The sequence below is a fragment of the Falco naumanni genome, chromosome 15 (genome assembly GCF_017639655.2).
Source record: "Falco naumanni isolate bFalNau1 chromosome 15, bFalNau1.pat, whole genome shotgun sequence".
Lineage (NCBI taxonomy): Eukaryota > Metazoa > Chordata > Aves > Falconiformes > Falconidae > Falco > Falco naumanni.
In genome coordinates this window covers 2694839-2717537 of record NC_054068.1, presented here as the reverse complement: position 1 = coordinate 2717537, position 22699 = coordinate 2694839, and the positions used below count along the sequence as shown (strand labels likewise).

General features: G+C 47.8%; 2 protein-coding genes across 6 annotated transcripts in view; one reads left to right on the top strand and one right to left on the bottom strand.

Moving 5' to 3' along the window:
• The window catches only part of JPH3 (junctophilin 3), a 57671-nt gene extending 51645 nt beyond the window's left edge, over nt 1-6026 (top strand). The window contains exon 5 of the mRNA XM_040615610.1: nt 5861-6026. Within this exon, the coding sequence (XP_040471544.1) occupies nt 5861-5941 (81 nt within the window). The 3' untranslated portion in view covers nt 5942-6026. The remainder of the gene's footprint in view (nt 1-5860) is intronic.
• An 8240-nt stretch (nt 6027-14266) lies between these two features.
• KLHDC4 (kelch domain containing 4) overlaps nt 14267-22699 on the bottom strand; it is a 30065-nt gene continuing 21632 nt past the window's right edge. For all 5 annotated transcript variants that reach the window (XM_040615276.1, XM_040615277.1, XM_040615279.1 and 2 more), the window contains 5 exons: nt 21471-21552; nt 18104-18312; nt 16408-16807; nt 15174-15290; nt 14267-14862 (listed from right to left, as the gene is read on the bottom strand). In XM_040615276.1, coding sequence (XP_040471210.1) covers nt 14687-14862; nt 15174-15290; nt 16408-16807; nt 18104-18312; nt 21471-21552 — 984 coding nt within the window. In that variant the 3' untranslated portion in view covers nt 14267-14686. The remainder of the gene's footprint in view (nt 14863-15173; nt 15291-16407; nt 16808-18103; nt 18313-21470; nt 21553-22699) is intronic.

Sequence of the window (22699 nt, the reverse complement as noted above, 5' to 3'; positions counted from 1 at the left end):
CATCTCAGACCAGGCATGATGCCGTGCGTGGAGTCGCTCCCGTCTGTCTACCTCTGGACCAGTCTGCTGGGAAAGGGGCCAGGGGACCTTTCTGTGGTTCGCCTCCCTGGGACTAAACCCTGTGGCTTATCCCTGTGGTCTTCTCAGTCTTCTTGCTTCAGGTTTTTCCATTTATTTTTTTTCCCATTGGGAACCTTCAGCAGGTCTCCTAACACAGGCGCGTCTGGGTTTTCCTTATTTCTCTCGTCTCAAACAGGTTCAAACCCCAATCCCAAATGGCCGTGGCACATCCACACGTCCCTACAAGTATAAGCTGTAATTACACGGGAGCGAGGAGGAAGATCAGTCCTGCAGACACCCACGTGCCATCACACCTCCAGAGATGAGCCAGGTCTGAGCATCGCCACCACTGCAGCCTGCGTGGGCAGGGCTGTCACATGCGCAAAGAAAGGGTGCCAGGGTGTCTCTTTTTAAGACAAATCATAATCGGAAACTGTTCTTCCTCTAATTTCTTTCATGTACAGACATCGCAGGCATTACTTGTAACAACACAAGGTAAATAATGTTCAGAGAGAAATGTGATGTTTAACTTGACAGGGTCCTTTAAAAACCCTTTTAATCTCAGGGGGGCCCTTTGATGTACCTGAAGAGAGCACCCTGCTGACTATGCCTCTGTCATCCTGGATTCATTTTAGGGTTTTGAGCCCAACTCCACATCTTATACTAGCTTGGGAAAAAGTTGGGGTCAGGTCAAATGCCAGCTTTTGACCACACAAGAACCAAAAATCTTAAAACCACACATACAGCTCCAAACACACGGCTCGCTCCTGGCGGCGCAGGCGCCTGTAATGGGAGGGTTGAACCAGGGGTGACAAAACAGTTCATGAAGAGACACCATCTCGGGATAAATCCCGAGATTCACTAAATTCACTTTAGCCACCTTTCTCTGCAGGAGCAGGTTTCCCCGTACCACCCGACTCAGCTGCACACTGGTATCAAGTGCCTGTTCCCCTTGCACGGGCTCATTCAGCATCTCCTGGGCTGCCTTCCTCGAGTCACGGGAGATGCTGTAATACGCTGGAGAAAGCAAAGTGAATCCCTTATGTTTCTTTTGCTAAATGCTCCTTAACCGTTTCACAGCAGCCTGTTCCTGGCAATTATGTGACAATTCAGCACAAATGTCACGGAGCTGCTAAGTTTTCAGCACTTTCCGCAGTGCTGAGGCTGGAAAACAATGCATATATATTTTTTGCTGATCCAAGTCCTTTAGTAATTGCACTTAATAGATCCCAGAGGGATTCCTAGGTAACCTGCACTATGGTTTCCATGGCAGGGAGACAGAGCTTGTACCCTGCGATAACAGATAATAATGGATTGTTAATGCTTAAATTAATTATGCCACAATTGTATTTGTAAACCAGCTGTCCCTTGTATTCCCAGTAAGACTCCTGAGTTGCTACACAACAGTTAAAGGATAAAGCCAAACAAAACAGAGGGGACAGAAATGGTGGTGCTCAGCCACAGCTACCATCAGAGCTGCAGCGTGCCCAAAACCACAGACTGGAGGAAACCTTCACTCCTAACTTCTACAGCTACAATTACTGTTACCACCCCTGTGCCATAACAGGGGTTTATTTACATTTTAGTGTTTCCGTGGGTTTGGGTCTGTGTTGCAGCTCTCTAGACTTCGGAGGAAATTGTAAAAGTCCTTGGAGACCATCCCCATCGATACAGTAGGACCGTTTCAACGCAGCCGATACTGGTGTATGTTGCCTGTCCTTGGCAGATGTTTTCCTCCTCCTATGAAGGAGTCCAGGGACCTTATTATAAAAAATAAAAACAAGAAATCCCAGCCCCAGAGCTGCCTTGTTTTGCTGATGAGATTTGCCATCAGCCAGTATGCCGGATGATGCTTAGGCACACCAGAGCCTGATTTAATTTTTCCTTTCCTGGAGCCAGGCTGGTAACCATTCTGGGTGGAATTCATCTCACGTCACATGGTCTACAGACAGCCTAGATGGTTAGCGCAGACTAGATGTCTAACGTTTAGACAGCTAAAATTGGGTGAGAGGACGCTGCCAACTGGCGTCTGCTTCCCAGTAAAGCAGGTTCTGGACTTGCGGGCACTGCGCTGGGAGGCAGCACAGCATTTCACAGCAGAGCCCCGGCTCCTGAATGGCAGGCAGGGTAGTTTAAACAAATCTCTGCAGTTCCTGCCGGCCTGCTTGAGCACTACTATTTCAGGGCTAAAGAGAGTGTTGTAGCTTTTAAAAAGAAGGGATAAAAAGGAAGAGATTTGCAGGCTGCTTGCTGTCTTTGACACACAAACCCCAAGGCTCAGAAAATCGGTCAACTCCTGCCTTTCTAGCACCCCAGAGCCTGCGATACATCTGGCCTGGGGGTTTTGTTTGGGCTTTCCTAAGTCTCAAGGGGGCCAGAGATGTGATAAAGCCCCGCCGGACTACTATAAAGCAACATGCACAGTTGCAAATCAGGGGTCCTGTCTCTTCTTCCTAAATGTGGGTGGCCCGTGTTAGAGGGCGAGCATGTGGCGTGAAGAGTCGCCAAAGCTGCTAGTTCTAATAACGCTGGCAGTAGCTGCAGCAAAAGGGAGTTCACTGACCTATTGCCAGGCTGGGCTCAGCAAAACATCTCTTCCGAAGCACAAACCCAGAAGTGATTCATCTTCTGCTTGGGCACTGAGCAGGAATCATTTCTTAGAAGCAGATGACACATATCCCAGGACATCCTTGCCATCAAAGGGGAGAAGGGCAAGCGTTTCCCCCGAGCAGAGGTTAAGGCACAAAGACCTTACAAGTTAGAAATAAGCCAGACATAAGCATTTAGAAATGCAGCAGGATTCGTAATTGGAGCTAAAACAGAAGCTTCAGAGTCGCAAAGCTGCTTATCCACCAGCTGCCACAGGCAGGACTCCAGCCCCTGCCAAGATACACCAGCATCTCACCGGGGAGAGCAGCCCTACCTGCGAGTGCTGACGGAGAGCCCTTGGCGGGGTCGGCACAAGGAAGAGGGTGTTGAAAAGAGGGAACTGCAAAAAGAAAGCAGAATATGTAGGTTGCCAGACTTTCAGATTTGAGCTGTACAGTGTGCAGAGACCCCTCCCCTCCCTGGTCATCCTATTTCTGGGATGCTGTTGCTGGCAAATGCAGAAGGCCCCGCAGACGCAGGCAAGGCAAGCGTTTTCTCCTGCCTCTGCACAGAACAGAGGATGCAAGATGCACATAGACTGAGCCAGGGAGCTGAGCAAAACATTCGTGCACGGGAATCCAGTTGCTGCTGTGCCAGCGGGTACGCGCGTGTGGCCTCCTCCCGCTTTTCTAGATGGAAGGCGTGACTTTGATGTACTGGTATAGAAACGAAGGGCGCGCTTCCTCCCGGGACACCATCCCATCAGCATCCTCTGAACACAAGTTCAGAGCAACACAACAAAGGGTTGTGATCTCGGTCAGTCCAAGTGTCCGGTTTGGGGGAGCGGGTAAAACTCAAACAGCAGAGAACCAAGGGGCAGCCAGTCCTGCTCTTCGTCAGGGAGGAGGAAGCAGCCTCCAGATTATCCCGAGTCACATCAGGTTATATACGACTTTGCTTCCTTCGTGGTATTGAAACGAGACGGTAGCCCGAGCAGAGCAGGGGCAGAAATGGTTGCTGCTTCTTTGGCAGGGGAAATCAAATGGTGAGTGGACCAAGGCTAATGCAAGTGGAGAGAGAGCAATTAAGTCCTTCCCTGGCTGCGAGGTGGAGGGAACCAAAGGCATTTGTGTCTCTGTGGTGCCCTGCCAACAGAAACAATGACAGTGATAATCACTTGCAATCTGTTATTATATTAACACGAGCTCAAAAATCGTAAAACCCAATAATCTTTTGAAATGAAGCTAAACCCCCCAAATGTAAATAACACACGGCATCGCAGCGCTTGGCAGCAGCAAGGCTTGGGTAGGGGGGAGCGGCAACAGGGGGGTGGTTTCTGCCTTTGAAAGGCTTTGCGTGGTGCAGGCGGAGAGATTTGCTGGAAGCAGTCAGGCGTGGATACCTGGCTGCCAGGAGAGGCTCTCCGCAATCCCTCCATTTGGTTGGCTTCCTTTGACCCTGTTGCTAAGCTACAAATATGCCTTTCCAGCAAGCTCCAGCATCCCCGCTCCCACCCACTCCCAAACGCGAACTGAATCAGCCTGCTTAGAAGAGAAACGATCTCTGGCCAGCAAGGAGCTAATTTTTTTTTTATTTTTTTATTTTTTTTTCCCAGCAGCTCTGCAGAGTGGTACAAGGACTCGCTCAGAAAGGGCAGCCACCCCTGCCCCATGCCAACCCCACAGCCACTGGAGATTTGTTAGGAGGACAGGAGCATAGAGAAAAGCATTTATATCATTCCAGGCAAGGAAAGCTGGCACAGCTCCATTGCAGCAAGAATAGACAAGGATACCAGCTACTCCGAGAAATAGCTACCACCTACCTGCACACACGCTTGCTCACCCTGATGCAAGCCACGTTAACGCTTTAGGACAGCGAATGTTTTATGGCAGGGACGAGGTGACAGGGTGGATGTTTTTCTGACTGGTGTTCTGCAGAAAGATGCACGGGAGGGCTGCCTGCAGTCCCGACGCTGAGCAGTCTCTTCCTGTCATTCCTGGGATCTGTGGGGGTCCAACAGCCACATCCTCACCCGGTCCCCCACAAGCTCTCTGGGCTGCCTTTATGCTCCGTGGAAAGCCACTGATGCTCCTGGGGCGCCCTGCAACCTTGCAGGGGGTGTCTGGCCACGGGCCAGCTGCGATGCAGGTTGCTGCAATGGTTTCCACATAGTCCCCAGGAGCTTAATTTGGTCCGTCTGGACCTCAGGAAGGGTTCTCAGAGCTCTCCCAAAAATGTTGCCTTAACATAGACCACCATGTGCTGACCTGACTTTTGCCATTATCAGGATACCTGTACAATGAATGTTTATTGGGAAATGTGTTTTCAAGATTCCCCCAAACAACTGGATGATCCAATATAGTTTTGGGGTTATTTTCCCTTTTCATTGACCACCCCGGGTAAGCAGCCAATTTTAGTTATTTTTTTATGGCCAGATTTCCTATGTGTGTGACCTGGAGGAGTCCATAAGCAACCGCTATCTTAATCGACGGGTCTGGTGGGTGTGCATCCAGGTGTTGGCGTGGCAGACACTGGGTCCGGAGCTCACCTTGGGACCTGGATGCTGTTTGTGCCGATGCGCAACAGTGAACAGTCTGCCCCAAGCCTTGCAGGTATACACGTCTATCGAGGCAAACGGATGGAAAGTAAGCAGCTCAGAAAAGCCGGAGTCCAGCAGCTGTGCTGTCACTGAGGCGTAAGAGGGACAGTGCTACCAGGGGTGCTGCAAGCCCCAAGAATGCCTTGGGCTATGGGTCAGTGGCAGGGGGGAGCAAAGGGGCTCCCAGCAGAGCCTGATTGACTTCTGTTGGTGAAAAGGCAGAGGGATTTTGTCAGCCTTTGCAGAATCAGAGGGCTGCCTTAGGAGGACACTGTGCTTGGATGAGCCAGCGGTGTGACCCGTTTACTGCCTCAGGGACAGGAGCAAAAGATCTGGGTTTAGTCCCTGCTTCTGCTGGTCGCTCACCTCTCGGGGAGATCTTTATCCTTAGATCGCCAAGGCAGCAGCCTGCAAAACTTCAGCCAGGGTCACCAAGCGCTTCGGGATCGTTGGCTGGAGGGTGTAAAACAGCTGTTTGGGGTCTGCTCACCTGCAGAGCTGCCTGTCCTGCAGGATCCTGGACCCAGGGCAGCTCCCAGCCCCAGACACAGAGCAACCTCAGCCACAGCTTCAACCTGCCTTCTAACTCCTCTCCTTCTCTTTCTCTTCCAGGGCTCAGCTCCCATCCTGGTAGTCATGGTGATCTTACTAAATATTGGAGTCGCCATTTTGTTTATTAACTTTTTCATCTAATTCAAGACTGTCTTGTTTGCAAAAATAACAGTTACATGTATGAATGAGGGAAAAAAAAAAAACCCAAACAACAACAACAAAAAGGGAAAAATCATAACTCGAACTGTCCTATGACAATTTCCAAGTCTTTTCACAGAAGAACAACAAACGATCGAGTCTCACTCACAGTTTGCCTTTTTTCCTGGGTAATGTTTTTTGGATTTTAGCCAGAATTCTTTGCTTGTATAACACTATGCTGTGTGGCATGGCAAAATGCTATCAACACTCTGCCCCCCCAACACTGGAAAGGATGAGAAGGAATCCCAACAAAATAAAACCTCATTTCCCTTCCCCTCACCCCCCAAAAAATGTATTCATAACAACAGCAATGAACCCCGAAATGGAGACTAGATGAGGGGACCGTGGCGAGATTTTGTTTGAAGTATGTACGGGTCTTGGGATGCTCCAGGCTGAGTTTCCCAGGGAAATCCACAACAGCTTTAATGGTCAAGTAAATGCAAGAGAAAAGCAAAATCAGGCTTTTCTTCCTGCTGCCTTCACAAATGGAGAAACGCTGCTGTAAGGAGAAGGAGCGCGGGGAAGGCACGAACCCTGTCTAGATGTGAAAGATGGGAGGAGGGCAACGGGCCCCATTTTGTTATTTGTTTTTAAAACAAAGCGGCAATTGGTATTTTGCTAAATTTCTAGGGGCAGGGGGGGAATAGGGAACACAAGGTGTGAGCAGCAGCCCCACCACCCTCCTGCCTTCACTCCTTCTCCCCAGGCTGCTCCCCCCATGGCAAGGCTGGAAAACTACCCAGTGCTACTTCTGATACCCAGCCAATTTCTCCTGGTGAAAAACACGTGTCTAGATTCCCCAAAAACCTTGCAGGCACCTTCAGCAACACAAACTGAGCGGCTGCTGGTCATCGTGCCGTGCTCGCCGACACGTGAGGAGCAGCGTTATTTGAGCATCCCATCCCAAACGCCTGCGTGCAAAGAGATGCCGGGGAGCAGACTGGTGGGAAAGGACTGGGGAGAGAGGGCTCGATTCTGATCCACTTAAGATAACAATAAAGCAAAATAAGATGAAATTGTTTTTCAAAGGCATCCAGGGAGGAGCACTGGAGCATGTCCCTGAGAGGAGGGAGAGGGTGGTGGGTTTGTCTCTTACATCTTGCTGTGGACTGTTTCAGACATCATGCTTGGGCTCTGAGCATGTAGTATTTTGCACTTTGTAATGCAGGATGTATATTCCAGCTTCCAACATGTCCCTGTAAAAAAAAAAAGAAAAAAAAAAAAAAAAAAAAGAAAAAAAAAGGGAAAAAAAAAGAAAAAAAAAGGGAAAAAAAAGAAAAACAAAAAACCAAACATCATTGGCAATGGCAGCCTTTAAGGATGTATTCTTTTTTTTTTCTATGTCACTTAATTTGTTTGTTTATACCATCTTTGTAATATGCCTGCCTTGATTTTCTCCCCTCCCCTGTCCCCACTGATAATATGCATACTCATTAAAGATGCCGTATCCCTGTTCTGAGCTGTTATGGTCCCAATCGCAAGAGTCTGGTCTTGGCTCAATTACTTGGAAATGGCTGATGTCCCCTCGGCTTTTCAAAAATGACTGTACTGTTTCCTCCCTTCCCCGCCACGGCGATCGGCTTTGCCGGTGATCCACCATCACCAAGTATGGTTCAAACAGCTGGTTTGGGATTTGGTACGTCTAGGGACCAAATGCCACCCTCAGTTCTACCCACTGCAGCTCTGTTCACAAGGAGAAGGGGTGCGAGTGTGGCAGCAACCCCGAGGGTGGGATGAAACCCTTATACAGATATACTGGGGGGGGGGGGGGGGCGGATCCTTCTCGACATTTCACATACGGAGTGGTTGGGTACAGCCCTGACTTGTGGACTAAGCTTTGCTTTGCTTCTGTTTTAGCTGTTTCTCTGCTACCTTTTCAGCAGATTTCTTATTACACTGCACTGGATTGCTATATTTTTAACCAGAAATAAACTAAGGATTAGAGCATGTGCCAGTTAAATTCAGTTCTTTTCCTTACATGGTCTTATTCCCTCCTGTCGCAGTTTTTCTTCCTCTTTTTCTTCCTTTCCCTTTTCAAGCAGAGGGCAATGGGTGGACAGGGTAAATGATAACTGAAGGCAGCAGACCCCAGTAACTTTTTTATTTCATGTTCCACAGTTAACTGTCCATCATCTTCATACCTCTTTTTTGTTTGTTTGTGGGATTTTTTTGTTTTTCCTTTTGGGTCCTTAGTCATCTTTTTTACTCTTGAATGACTGCTGCGTACCTGAAACAAACCAAGTAACAACATGTTGTGATTGCAGCCCTAGGAACCTCATCCACATGTTTTCTAATTCTGGTTGCAACCCTTTCTAAAGGCTCTCGAGGACTTTTTTTTTTTTTTTTTTTTTTTTTTTTACACATTCAAGTGCATGACGCAAAGGTCCCTCCAGGAGCAGGTTAAACAGTTACGCAAACACAGTATGATATTTAGATATATATAAACAGCACAAAAAGGCCTCTTATTATCAATCAAATAAGTACTAGCGATTTCATGACTAGCTTTTTCACACTGGCGACTGACTGCTTATTCCTGCTCTTGCCCATGTACCAGCAGTTATGTGCAAATTCAAATGCAACTCGAATTTTTCATCGCTTCGTTCCACGGCATAAAACCTCAGTCAAGCTGAGGTTCACTCAGTATGAAAGATAGCCAAAGACTAATATTAATTGGGTCCCAAACCACGTGTTTAAAAATAATGATTCCTTTATTAATCATGGGGAGCTGAGCAATTTGTCTTAGTTCTGGGCTTTTCACATTTGCCCAAGGACAGAAATATTCTTGAGAAGTAGCCCAGAGAGAGAGGTAATTCACTGTATTTCCCTGTCCTGTGAGCCCTGGATTTGTGCTTATCTACCTAAGACACATGAAAATGTCTATCATCGTGGCATATAAATCTATGTAAATTGTCCATACCTACTGTTTTATGTCCACACTGACAGATGCATATGAACAGCTGAAGGTTTATATCTTTTTTTTTTAGGCTGCGAGGGTATTTTTATGTTCCTACAGTGGAACACGCAGCACCTGAAACACAAGGAGGGGCTGGGGCTGAAGGAACTAGCCCACCTCCTGCCATCGCAGTAAAGCCATGGGGAAGAGGGCACCAGTCCCTCCCCAGGGACAGCCAGGTCCTCTGGCCAGACCCCACCTGTGTGAACAATGGGCTGATTTGACACCACACCTTTGGGAAAGAAGAGAAGGAAGGAATACAAAAATCCTCCGCCTGCTCGTACCACGTCAGCTTCTCACCAGCCCATCTGGCGTCTGGTTTGCTTGTACCCGAGACCTAGATTCTCCGAGTGTGCTGGGACTCTCCAGGGCCCAATCTTTTCAAGATACTGAGCTGTTGCAGCATCTATTTACCTTGTGTGGAGTTACGAAGTACTGCTGGGGAAAAAAAAAAAAAAAAATCCAGACTGCAACAGAAGGGGAGGGGCAAGAGGAAAAATAATGTCATATTGATGAGAAAGGTCTTAATTGAAACTCAAGGACTAATTACATATCCTGACAGGCTTTGGCAAGTTAAGGGAAGATGGAAAAGTAGGAATTTTTGAAAACTGTCATAGGGCGAGGTTGGCTCCAGAGATTTGTGCTAAAGCAGAACAGAGAGAGGCTGGACCGGATCTCCTGCCTGTGCTGCACACGGGTAAATTGTTTGCACAGAAGATGGGCCTTGCAGACTCTCCACATGGTGGCACGTTTTCCTGGTGCAGGGAAACCGGTCAGCTCCTCACGCCGCCCCTAAATGAACTGCATCAGTCATGTGCCAGTCACTGACCTTCACAGCAAGGCTCCTTGACCGGCTCTGCACCGAGCCCAAGGCTTGACCCGTTGCTGAAGACAGCCCTGAGCACAGCAAGCACTAGGTAACATGACTCTGAAGAACAGATCCACCAGGTCTATGCTACCATCAGAGGCATTTCAAGCTCTTGAGTTCCTTTTAGTGGTCTGTTTCAACTAATATTAACCCACAGGCACTTAGCTGCGGCAGGACCATCAACCTGTTTTTCCAGGGTATGCGTAATCACCTGATTACCATGCCAAGCGAAGGAGTTTCAACAGGCAGTGAACCCCCCTGGCTACTAATCAGTGCCCAAAGGTCTGAATATGTAACTCGGGTACATGGTGAGCTCTGTCCCTTCACTCAAGGCATCTCAGAGGTCACGCTCTATAATGTTAAAAGAAACTTTCTAGATGTTGAGACATGTCGAGTGTTGCCCAAACGTTTTTGTTGGATGGGTGGCTTAGAAATGCTATGATGGGTTGCACATTCCCCATCTGGAGGTATCTATGGAAAAAAAAAAACTTTAGAGAGACTCACATTCATGCACAGGTGTTATATGCTCAACTACACTGCTACCTAGCAGACTCACAATCCTTATCATCTGCCTATTTCCTTTTATCCCCAATGTGCAGACCATTAGCAGCACTAACAGTCTAGCAAGGCTCACACTCTCTCGCAGACTTGCTTGTTTTAATGCAGTAAGAACACCCACAGGCAGCCCCTTACCTCCTCTGTAAGAGCAGCTGCCCACACCACAGCAGCAGCTGCATTCTGGTATCAGGTGTTTGGTCTTGTTGGAAGGGAGAGCTGCGAGAATTACTCCTGCAAGCAGTTAGGAGCACAGCTCCCCAACCTCCTCAGCGTGGAACATGTTTCAAAGCTCTTTTTTTGTTTGTCTGTAGAGTTAAGTCACTGTGGGTTAGTGATGAAGGATGCTGCAGCTGTTAGGCCAACAGCTGTTTCCCAGCAAAAGCTAAAGCATTTGATACGCTCCCATTCCCACTCCCCCATCCCTCAGAGACCTGAATTTGTAAGAACGTGTGTGTCTTTAGCCCTTCTCTTGCTGACAGACACAATGTGCTCAGGGTTGTTTAGTACTGGTTGGACCCACCCAGGAGCCAGAAAGCAGACGTTTTGCCGATACAAAACAGACTGTGAATAAAACCAGATTCTCTCAAAGATGAATGAAGGAGATGAGCCCAGCGTGTGCAGAGTACGACAAGCCTGACAAACAAGCATTTGCCAGCAGAAGGGTTTAGGACTGGTTTATCTCCATAGGCCACCACAGCAGGTAGGCAGCGCTGCAAGGAGACCAGCAACTCAGCATATTGAGCTGTGTTAACTATTAGCAAAATCCCACGAGCAGAGATGCTAGGAACGGTCTCTCTGTTTGCAGATAGCATTTATCTCTGGGTCAGCCCCGTTACCCTAATTGCTCTCTGACAAACTCCACAGCAAGGTTCACTTGCTTCACTTGACACACTACAATACACACACTGATGGGGGGGAGAAACAATCCCACATGTTACAAGCTAAGCTTGAGTTAGACATGGAACCACTAACCTTCTGCTGTGGCCTTTTTTGTGCAGTCCCTAAAGTAAAATGCACTTCAACTGGCACTCTCCTTTATTCGCTTTTCCCCTTCCTAGCTGTGCGTGTAAACGTAATAGAAAAATCCAATTTCACCGTGTTACTTACAGTGCAATTACAGTGTGTGTGTGGCCCAAAGAAAAGGGATTACTGAATAAATTTCCCTCGAGGAGCAAAAAAAAAAATAATTTACTTTCAGCCTTGTATTTCAGCTGAAAAAGAACCCCAACAGCTTGATTGTTTCCAGATATAATAATAAACTGAGGTCTGCCTCTCCTATGTAAATGTTTATACATTCACCCCTTTACAATGAGATGGGCAAAAGTAATAGTCTGATGGATGCCAGAGGAATAATTGAATTTTATCTGGGCATTCATACATTTTAAAAGGTACATGCTGTTCTTTGAGCATGTCAGACAAGAATAACTGCTTTTATGACAGACACTGCTGGAGTTCCTTGGTTCCTAGCTTTACACCAAGTCCTAGCCCCGGCCCTTTCCTTGCGTATCATTTTAGGCAAACCACTTAACCGATGTGTGTCTGCCTGCAGAATAACTACCTTCGTCTTTAAGGTAATTTTGGATCCAATACAAGAAAATGACCAGGTATCTGATCCAGCAACCCTGAACAGGCCTCAGGGGGCTTTCACCCAGTGCTCAGAGGAGCAAGGTACCATTACAGTTTGATATGAAATTATCAGTCTGCATTTCTTAAGACCATGGCAGAGCCCATCACCTTCTGACATCCTCTGTAGGCACTTAATGTAGTAGAAGTAATCAGTCACCCTTGCTTAGGTGTGAAGTTTTACCTTTTCTCAGAGGTTTCATTTCCTCAACCAACACATGACAGCTTCCACAGTTACACCACCACGAGATGGGCTGGGGGGTCCAGCCAGATCGCTGGCTGCAGGGCTCAAGGGAGTGCTGCATTTGTCTTGTTCATTCTGCTGAAGAAAGGCTGCAGATGCACCAGAATTAATTTGTCTCAAGCCCAATGGCTGCAAAGGCTCCAGTGAGAATGGACACTGTGGGTTCCAGTCCCCACACAGGCTGTGCCAGTTACAGTGCTACAGCCTCATTTTGTCAAAGCTGACCAACTAAGCCTCAATTTTCAGGCCAGGACAGTCTGCCGTGGCAGCATCCTGTCATCATACAACCTAAGGACAGCCACGAAAGCCTCCTGAACCAAGCTGTATGATCAATCTCAGCTCATCCAAAACCCCAGCTCTAGGAAGAACTGAACCAAGGTGCATGCTCAGGTCAACCCAACCTCACAGCAGAGCAGCGACAGCCCTGGGAAATGAACACCTCCCCTGCAACCCATTCCCAAAGCCTCCTCTCCCTCAGCAACGCAAGGCAGGCAGCGTGTTCCCTACAGAAGGCTGCGTGAACATGCTGCTGTACCACTCGCAGGAGTGGGACAGTTGGCCCATCTTGACTCACAGGTTCCTTGGAAGCATGTCTCTTCCAGTCTGTGCCTTCTCCAGTCACACTTAGCTTGGCATGGAGCACAACTAGGACTATGTTTCAGAGCCCTTGAGGAAAAGATGAAAGGAAAAACCTCAGATTATCATTGCACACGCTCCAGCTCATCTGATGCGTCTAGTTCCCTCATCTAACAGTCTACCAGAGAATGAGGAGGGAGAATCTTTTTCTGCGGCTGCAGCAGCACTATACAGAACCATCCTTCATCCTTGGCACTGCTGCAGCCCAACTTCAACCCAGGGAAAAAAAAAAATTCAGTGTGTATCTGTATTTGAAAAAGCAAAAAATGATAAAACATACCTGGCAAAACATGTGTTTTCCCCTGTCTGGTTGGGCTTTTGTAATGGTGTCCCATGCACGGACGCTGTGATTTTAAAACCACTACCTTTCAAATAAAGATAAATCAGTAAAAAAAAAAATAATCACAACGATCCAAACAAAATCCGCAACTCTGTGGCCGATTCCCCGAAACTCTGCACAGAAAGCCATGGATGTCATACACACATGAAGGATGAAATGCCAACAAGATCAAGGTATTGTAAACCAACCCGAGTGACTGTCAACAGGGCAACTGATGCTGTTAGCCAAGCGCGCGCGCTACGGATTCTCTCCTAGGCTATCAATAAATGGTTTGTTTTCAACTCTTGCCTGTTATTTTGCATAGAAGGTATCTCCCTATCAAACATGTTTCTACCTTGACAATTAAACCACACTGGCAGCCTGCTCTATTTAATCTTTCTTACATTCTAATTAGCCTTGCAGAACGTAGCACTGCTCTCCTGAGAGCTGGTTCCCTGGTGATGCCCCTGCCAAAACAATACCCATGGCACCCTGGATTTCTCTGCACAAGGACAGCTAGTGCCTTCTGGTGTCAACTCAAGTCATCACTCATTTGCTGCAACAGACACACTTGGATCCCATCTGTTATCCCTATGGACCACAGCACTGCTCTGCTGGAAAGAAAGTGATGCCTTGAGGAGAGGGGCTGAGTCAGAAAGCAGGAGTGAAAAAAAAAAAATTCCTTTGAGAGTGTCAGCCCACTCCCTCCTGCCCTCAACACTCCACCAGTCTCAAGGTAGGACATTTCACCGGTCATAAAGTTTATTTGTAGGACAACTGCTTTCTTGGCCAACATGTGAGATTCCACAAGCAAAGCCAAAACCTGCTACAGCTAACATTAACAAGGAAGAGACTTCTACTGTTACACGCATCAGGGGTTCCAGTGGCTCTCATACAGAGAAGGCATGAAAGGACGCCCAGGTTTCTCCAGGCAGCGCAGCCACATCTCAGGGCTGCATCTTATGACCCCTACCTGTGTATTTCACAGTGGAAACAGGAATCCCTCTTCCAGAGTGGGGGAAAAAGAAGGAGAAAAGCTAGGATGGGATTAATTGAGGAAACCAAGATGACGTAACCAAGTAAGTTTATTGTAGAAACCCTTGGAGACACATTCTGCCCCAGTCAGGATAGGGAACTTGGGACTAGTGAACCATTGTGATGTGCAGTTTGACTTACAGGCTCAAAACAACTTTTGAACAAAAATATGACCGCATTGTACATACTAGCCTCAGCGAAACACGTGCTTCAACCGCAATCCTGTTCCTCAAGACCCTCCCACCACCTCCAGGGGAATAACAGTGTACCCAGAGCATTCATCAAGGAGGCATATTGAGACTGGTCAGCCCAGAGGCACTCGAGTATGCAGAAGCTGGAGTGCCAGGACACCCCCTGGAGACGCTGACTGCCTGGCACACCAGGCTGAGTTCAGTGGGGCTAACCACCGCTCCCAGTGTGTTTCTTCACTTGTGGAACAGCCTCAACACCACCTAGACTGAATCTTCATAGAAAGTCTTTGCCATGGCATGTGCCACCTTTACCACCTTCTTCTCCTTGGCATCCAGTCCCATGTTGCTGCGGGCTAGTTTAATCCAATACTGCTCCGTCCTGGACAGATAGTCTGCGTGCTTCTCACCAGGCTGAACAGATGGGTGTTGCTCCTCTCCTAGTACACAATGGGAGGAAGACAGGAAGAGAGGTCACAAACAGCTAATGAAGGCAATCTGCTCTTCCATGTGTCAACCCAGCCAAGACTATTCTTCAGCTAATGTGTTTTGTAAGAGCCTAAAAACCCATCAGTAAACAATTAAACTTCTCCTCTACCCTTAGAGCAAAGTGTACTATGAATCCTTTGCTTTTCCTAGAAAACTCACGTAGATGCCAGTAAGGCCTTCCAGGCTGGCAGTGGAACCAGCAAGTATTGTATTAAAACCCACTTTATATTACTATGAAGACAACACCCATCTTAATAATTACCTTCCTCATCTTCACTCTCCTCTTCAGAGCTCTCCTCTTCCTCTTCCCCTCCCTCTGCACCTTCCATATCATCATCCTCTTCATCTGACTCTGACTCCTCCAGCCATTCCTGTGCTTCTTTGATGAGAAAGAAAACAGAAGAAATAAATAACGAGCTATTTCCCACTCGTACACCCAGTACTGTCATGGAGGATGCCAGGTAAGGTCAGACAGATGTGCTCCTTAAGAGCCCTGCTGTATTTATTGCCCTTGCAGACCTACTCACTGTACAGGGCCTGGATCTGGTGAGGAGCAGAGCAAGGAGATTAAACAGGGAGAAGTGAACAGCACAGAACAGCTGCAGAAGAAAAGCTGGTTAGTGCCGATGCTGACAAGAGTCAGCTCTCCTCCTCAGCACTTCACAGTTCTGTGATCATAAGCAAGACTCCCTCCTTTGTGCCCTTTGCCCATTACGCACATACAGACATGCAGGGACACCCTCTTTTAATTTCTCCCTACAGTGCCAAGCACATGGCCTGGGCTGAATCACTTTGCCACTACCACAAGATACAAATTGTTCTTAAGATGGCCCTGCAGTTTCTTTCAATAATGAGCAGAAAATCCATCAAATCCTTCTTCACTGAGGTGTCTCAGGTAACACTTTCTGCAACACTACTGAACACTCATGTAATGACCATGTAGCCAGGAATTCAGGGAATTGACTTCTGTGCTTGCCACATGCCCTTGGGCTAGCCTTCCCAGCACAGGAACAGCCCAGCAGGGTATGCAGAGTATACACCAAACATACTACACATTTAAGGTGTGGGGAGATCACCCTAGCTAACGCGCACATGCTTTGCAGTACCCAAGACCCTCACTACCCTGAGAAAGTGAGGACAGGCAAGTCCTCTACTAAGTGGACAAGCAAGGAACAGCAGGACTCCCCAGGCTAGAACTTGCTGCCAGTGAACACAGATGCTCTGTTTACACGTCTTGGTTTTCAAAGCAGACAAACCAGAGGTGGTCACACTCTACAGTGACTGCAAAGCTATGGACCAGACAGGTTTCTGTAGCAACAGTGACCATAGGACACTGCACATCACATACTCTCAAGCTTTTTCCTGCCCAGGAAAAAACACTACTCAAAGGCTTATCACCACCCTTTGAGGAAGCTCCATAGTTGGTGGGGTTTTTCCCCCCCAGGTAACATTACTACACTAAGGGCAGAGACAGAGATCCCACCATCAGAACTTACTTGGATCCATCTCCACTAGCACCTTCCATTCTTCCATCTTGTGTAGGTCAATGCTGTAGAGGTCACTGAGGGTGAACTGGCGATCGCCCACCTCAAACATTCCCCCATACACATAGAGAACCCCGTGCTTCACTGCCAGCATGGCATTCGAACGTGGGCATGGCTCCACTTGCTGGCCCAAGGCTCCATCTTCTTCCTCCTCCTCAGATTCAGACCTCTCCTTCTCTTCTGCAGGTCCAGAGATCACTTGCTTGATTGTCATGACAGTCCCATCTTCTGCTACCACCTCTTTGACTATCTCCACCGGGCCTTGTGGAGGTTGCTTCACCTCCTCATCTCCAGCACCCTCTGCCTCAGCTTGTCTGCCACGCCTTCGCTTCCTCTTCTCTGATTTTGGTCCCTGTTAACAGCAACAAGGAACAGAAGGAGACTGCGTGTGAACTGCTTGCACTGAATAGCACTTACAGCAGTTAATACAAATACTATGAACGCTGCCGAGAGGGAGGAGGCAGAATTCAATTATTTTTCACTACAATTTTAAGCCTTAGGTGATAGGTGCAACCTCCCACTCAGCACGAGCTTCTACCAGTCACAAAACAAGGAGCAATGAAACTCATGGAGAACCCATGGCGTGGAGTTGCTTCCTCTGTTAAAAGCATATGCTGAAAAGACAGAAAACAGCTCTTTTGCTCTCTATCTTGCAGGTGCATGCAAACACACACATGGAGTCCACTAGTCCATGATAGGAGGGAGAGAATGTAACCCACCATTCTGAGAAATCAAAACAATTGCTGGGTGCTAAATTACAGTGCATTACCAGGAAGCACTCCAGGTCTTCAAAGTACCGTATGAAAGGGCTGGAAAACAGTCAAGCTAGGAAGGCAGAAGCAAACATCTGAGTGTATGTTTGCCTGTTATTATGTGATTGACTTCTTTTTGAGATCAAAGCCAGAAACAGTGTGGGTGGAAAGAAGGAAGTTCAACCAGGTCATTTGCACCTCACTTGCCCCTTGAGAGTGGTTCAAACAAAAATCAAAGACCTGAGCTGAGGGCCACATTTCTGAAGTTCTTACGAGCTGAGGTTAGTATTTTGTCTCTTCTAGCAGCTCATCAACACTGGGGAAAAGAGGGAGGCTTTTTGATCCCAATGCAACATGACATTTTTTCACAATAGCTTTCACTGAACTATCTCATGTCAGACTTACACATCTGACCAGGAGCCGGCCTCCAGTAAAGCACCATTAATTACGTTTTCATGCCACTGTTTTCATTTTACATTACACAACAATGGGGCACTTGCAGCCTGACTCCCAGGGGGGGATTGCCTCCTGAACCACTCTCGCTTTGAGCCCAACCACCAGGACTCACAGGCTTCCCCTCTCCCCAGAAAGGTGACAGTCTGCATCACACTGGAAACAGGGCACGGAGAGCACAAGGAGCTACATGGCAGGGAAGGAGTAGGGCAGCATAAAGCCAAGAATTTAGTTGGTGTGGTGGCAAAAACCTACTAGAGTTGCACATCCCCAGCTTCATTTTTACAGTCTCTCCCCCTCTTCACAATCAGCGGGTCACAAATAAAAGCAGGCAGCCACACCTGGTGGCTCAGCTTCTGGAGCACCCCAAGTTATTAGAATTAGAAGCTTACATGATCAAGGAGAATGAACTGAATATATACATGTTATTTTTAAAACAATACCTTTAGCTGTCCAGGAAACCATCGGTTCTTCCCGATGTCATAGAAATAAATATCGTTGAAGAAGTCCCCTTCAATGCTTTCTTCCTCTTCTTCATCATGCACGCCTCCAAAAAGAAGGGAGCGGTTACTGGGACTGATGGCCACAGAGAAGCCAGACCTGGGAGTGGGTTTCACTCCAGACGGGTTGAGCCGACTCCATGCCCACTTGTCTGGTAACGGGTAAAAGCAAATATGAGCAACAGGAAGGGAGAATCCTTTTCGTACCTTCTAAGGCCCTTCAGTACTCCAGCAAGTAACTCAACAACCCGTTTTGGGCATCCTCAGATCTGTATAGTGCACCTTCAACAACAACATTAATCAGAACGACTTGCATTTCCAGTTCAATGATGTAGCTAATCCACACATCCCTTCTACCCTTGGAAAGCTGTTGCGCCTTCAGTAAAAGCAAATGGTGAGAGTTATCATCAGGTATGCTTTCTGGGGCAAGGAGCCTCCTGAAAGGTGTACACACCTTTACAAGAGGGCAGAGTTCAAACAAGGACTGATCATATATGGCCTTCAAGTACAAAGAACATGTACCTCAGTCATCCCAAGGAGCCCGCCCTACATAAATTCTCTCCACAGGACCCTTCTACTACAGTAACTTATCTGCCAGCTTCCACCACTGCCTTAATGCCCAGAATAAGTACAGTTCATTGTAAGGAGACCCAACCACACTTTGAAAAAGGCCTCAGCAGCAGGAGAAGGCTTGTGCTCAAAACCCTCCGCTGTAGCTGCAATCCTTTCTACTCTGGATTTAGAGCAAATCGTTAAAATGCAGGCTGGAAGAAGTATATGCATTGGCTAGACACTATGTTTCTGAAGAAACCACGATTTCAACAAGATAAACTATAAATAGGACATAATGCAAGCAGGGTCTGGAATCTGGACAATATATGTGACCAACCCTCCTCCTCCCCAAGTCCCACTTTAAGACAGTCACGTTTCAAGAAATCAATCACAATTTAACATTTCAGAAATTCTGCACAAAGAAGATTGTCCCCTTCCCCCTTTGCCAGGGACAAAATACACTCTCTCCTAAGAAAAGTGATGAGATTCTTATTTCTGGGGACATTTACAGATAAAACAACTAACCAGCCAAAACCCACTCTTGATAATACCCCTGCAACAGATAATCTCATGAGATCATACCCTACTACTGACACACCACTACCAAAGAGAGTTTGTCAAAACAGGAATTTCCAGTGTGGAGATGTATTGGGTTTGTATGGCAAGGTTTTGGTAGCTGAGGGGCTACAGAGGTGGCTTCTATGAGAAGCTGCTAGAAGATTCCCCTATGTCCAACACAGCCAGCGCCTGCTGGCTCCAAGACGGACCTGCCACTGACCAAGGCTGAGCCTATCAGTGATGGTGGTAGTGCCTCTGGGATGACATATTTAAGAAGGGAGGGGAAGAAGCAAAATAGAAGCAAAATGGAAAGAGCTGAGCAGCAGCAACTGGAGCAGGACAGAGAAGTGAGGATATGTGAGAGCAACAGCTCTGCAGACACCAAGGCCAGTGCAGAAGGAGGCCGGAGGGGCTCCAGGCGCCGGAGCAGACATTCCCCTGCAACCCGTGGTGAAGCCCAGTGTGAGGCAGGCTGTGCCTCCAGCCCATGGAGGTCCATGGTGGAGCAGATACCCACCTGCAGCCCACGGATGGCCCCGCACCAGAGCAGCGGGGTGCCTGAAGGAGGCCGTGACTCCATGGGAAGCCCACGCTGGAGCAGGCTCCTGGCAGGACCTGCGGCCCTATGGACAGGATTCCACACCAGAGCAGGTTTGCTGGCAGGACCTGAGACCCTGTGGGGAGCAGTGCTGGAGCAGGCTGTGCCTGAAGGACCGCACCCCACGGAAGGGACCCCATGCTGGAGCCGTTCATGAAGAACTGCAGCGCATGGGAAGGACTCATGTTGGAATAGTTCATGGAGAACTGTCTCCCGTGGGAGGGACCCCACGCTGGAGCAGGGGAAGAGTGTGAGGAGCCCTCCCCATGAGGAGGAAGGAGCAGCAGACAGCGTGTGATGAACTGACCACAGCCCCGTTCCCTGTCCCCCTGCAATGCTGGCAGGGAGGAGGTTGAGAATTCAGGAGTAAAGTTGAGCCTGGGAAGAAGGGAGGGGTAGGGGGACGCTGTTTTAAGATTTAGTTTTTATTTTGCATTTTCCTACTCTGATTTGATAGGGAAATCAGCTTAACTTATTACCAAAATTAAATCTGTTTTGCCCACAACGGTAATCAGTGAATGGTCTCTCCCTGCCCTTACCTCAACTCACAAGCCTTTTGTTACATGTTCTATTCTCCCCTGCTCAGCTGAGGAGGGGAAGTAATAGCGTGGCTTTGGTGGGCACCTGGTATCCAGCCAGAGTCAACCCACCACAGGAGAATTCTGAAATCCCGAAGATTTTCTTTTGTGAAACAGAAGAGCAGTGATCAAAATGTCCCAGAGAACGGGAATTTCAAAATGTTGTTTTAATTCCCTCCCACATACAAACCAAAAAAATCCCTAAAATATCTTTTTAGTTTTTCCTGAAACTGCCTGTGCAGGCCAGAGCTTCTCCCACAGTTATGCAAGAAGCCTGGAGACCCTCCACTCCATCTCAGACTATTCCAGGACCAACGGGGAGGTGTCAACACAGACAATGTTGTGAGCTAGAAATGATTCTCTAACAAAAAGTATAGCCCAACCTTCCTCCAGAGCTCTGCCAGTTTCGCAGCCAGCTCCCACCCCCCAGTGTTTCACTGTGTCAGAGCTACCATTTATATTACCTCCAAAATCAAGTCAGCTGGAGCTGAGAACCATGACTCCTTACAACCTTTGGCTAACCAAAAAGCTTTGCTCAGCAAAGCAGATGCAGCCTCATCTTTTCAGGCTGTAAAATGGAGTGTGAGAAGGGGACAGAACTGCTGTGCAGTGTACAGTCTGCTGCAGCAACAAGCACCTACTTCCCCGTTTTCCTTTGCAGAGTGCAGCAATGAGGAATTCTGTCTGCATGTGCGATGGCCCATCTTCCTTCTCTAGCACACAGACAAAAAAAGGAGAACATAATTCCCCTAATATTCACTTGCAACTGCCGTTTCCTTCACCCTAGCCCCCTTCTTTTTAAGCTAGAGTCACCGCACACAAATGCACTTAGCTACTCCTGGGAAGAAGAAATATTTGAATCAACCCAAAGCAAACACTGGGACATAGTGCTTTTCATTAAAAGGGAAATTCTGTTCCAGGCTTGGAGTTTTTTCGTCTGTTATTCAAAGAAAGAGAGGATTTGCATTCACAGTCCTGCAGCATCACTTCCAGCACAGCCCTCCCAGCTGTAGAAGTAGCTTACCTTCCTCCTTGCCTGCACCTTCAGTCTTCAGCAAGAACATATCTGTATGCAAGGTGCCTTTGTCAACGTCTTTCTTAATTCTCTGCAAAGAAAGGAAAGACCAGGATGCTCAGTTAAACAGTTTCAGTCACCCAAAACAGAGGAGGTCCAACTTTTCAAGGCCTAGAAAAGTCGCTCGTGCCAGAATAACAGTATGCGCCATTCTGAACTCACCATCCCACAGATAAACCTAATCTCAGCCTGACTCTGTACATTCCTGTGCTGAAAATACAAGCACTGTGACTGAGCAAGCAGAAGCCAAGCCGATAGTCACACTGTAGCTCTGGAGCATCAGTCAGCTCAAAACCATAGTGCTCAAACCAGGGCTACTTCCTGGGATGAGCCAAAACCAATTTCTGCCTGTGACAACCAGGAAAGGCTCTCCAGGCTGCAACACAGATTGTGGGACTCATGGCTGTATGAAGACTACGGGATGCAGTTTAAGGGCAGGAATTTTGGCACCTAGAGAAGAGAAATAATTGTCACAAGGGATTAAAACTGATTTTTTGTGGGAGGAAAGGAAGCACCAAGAAAACGACACCCAAGGTCCTGCCTTTTAGTCTGTCACAGACAGTACCAGATGCTCTCAAGGGACTAATTTTACATCTGTGCCTCAGCTTCTCTAGCTGTAAAAGACAGCAGGTACCCACTCCACCAAAGTGGCACACGATAACTTTCCACGGGGCTTGCAAGGCCCTCTGGGATTCTGCCCTTGAATGCTGAGAAGAAGCTCTGAGTGTCTGTGCTGTATCATTCACAAGGCCCAAGTTTCAGTAAAGATCTGTGACTAGCACGCAGACTTTCAGTCCCTGCCACCCGCCCATCTCCATCCCACTACAGGAGAAGCAGAGGTGACAGCTCGCTATCAGCGCCACAGCCCGACTGCAGCTGTTATTTTTAGCAGTTGGGGCCCCACAGAGCCTTGAGCAACAGTTTTTTCTCCTAAACAGAAATGGAACAGAAGCCCCACTCCCACCCCTACTAAAGGCAACAGCAAGACACCAGCAAGAGCAGGACCAAGCCTCAGCTGAGGCAATTAACTGCATCATTTTAAATGTGATTTTCCCTTGCTCCTTTCACCGTAAGCCCCTGTACCCCAGTGCCCATAGCAACATGCAGCATTTGAAAGCAGCGCTATGCAACACCACTGTAGGAGGTCTTTTAATAATGTCATTATCCATCCATCCTTA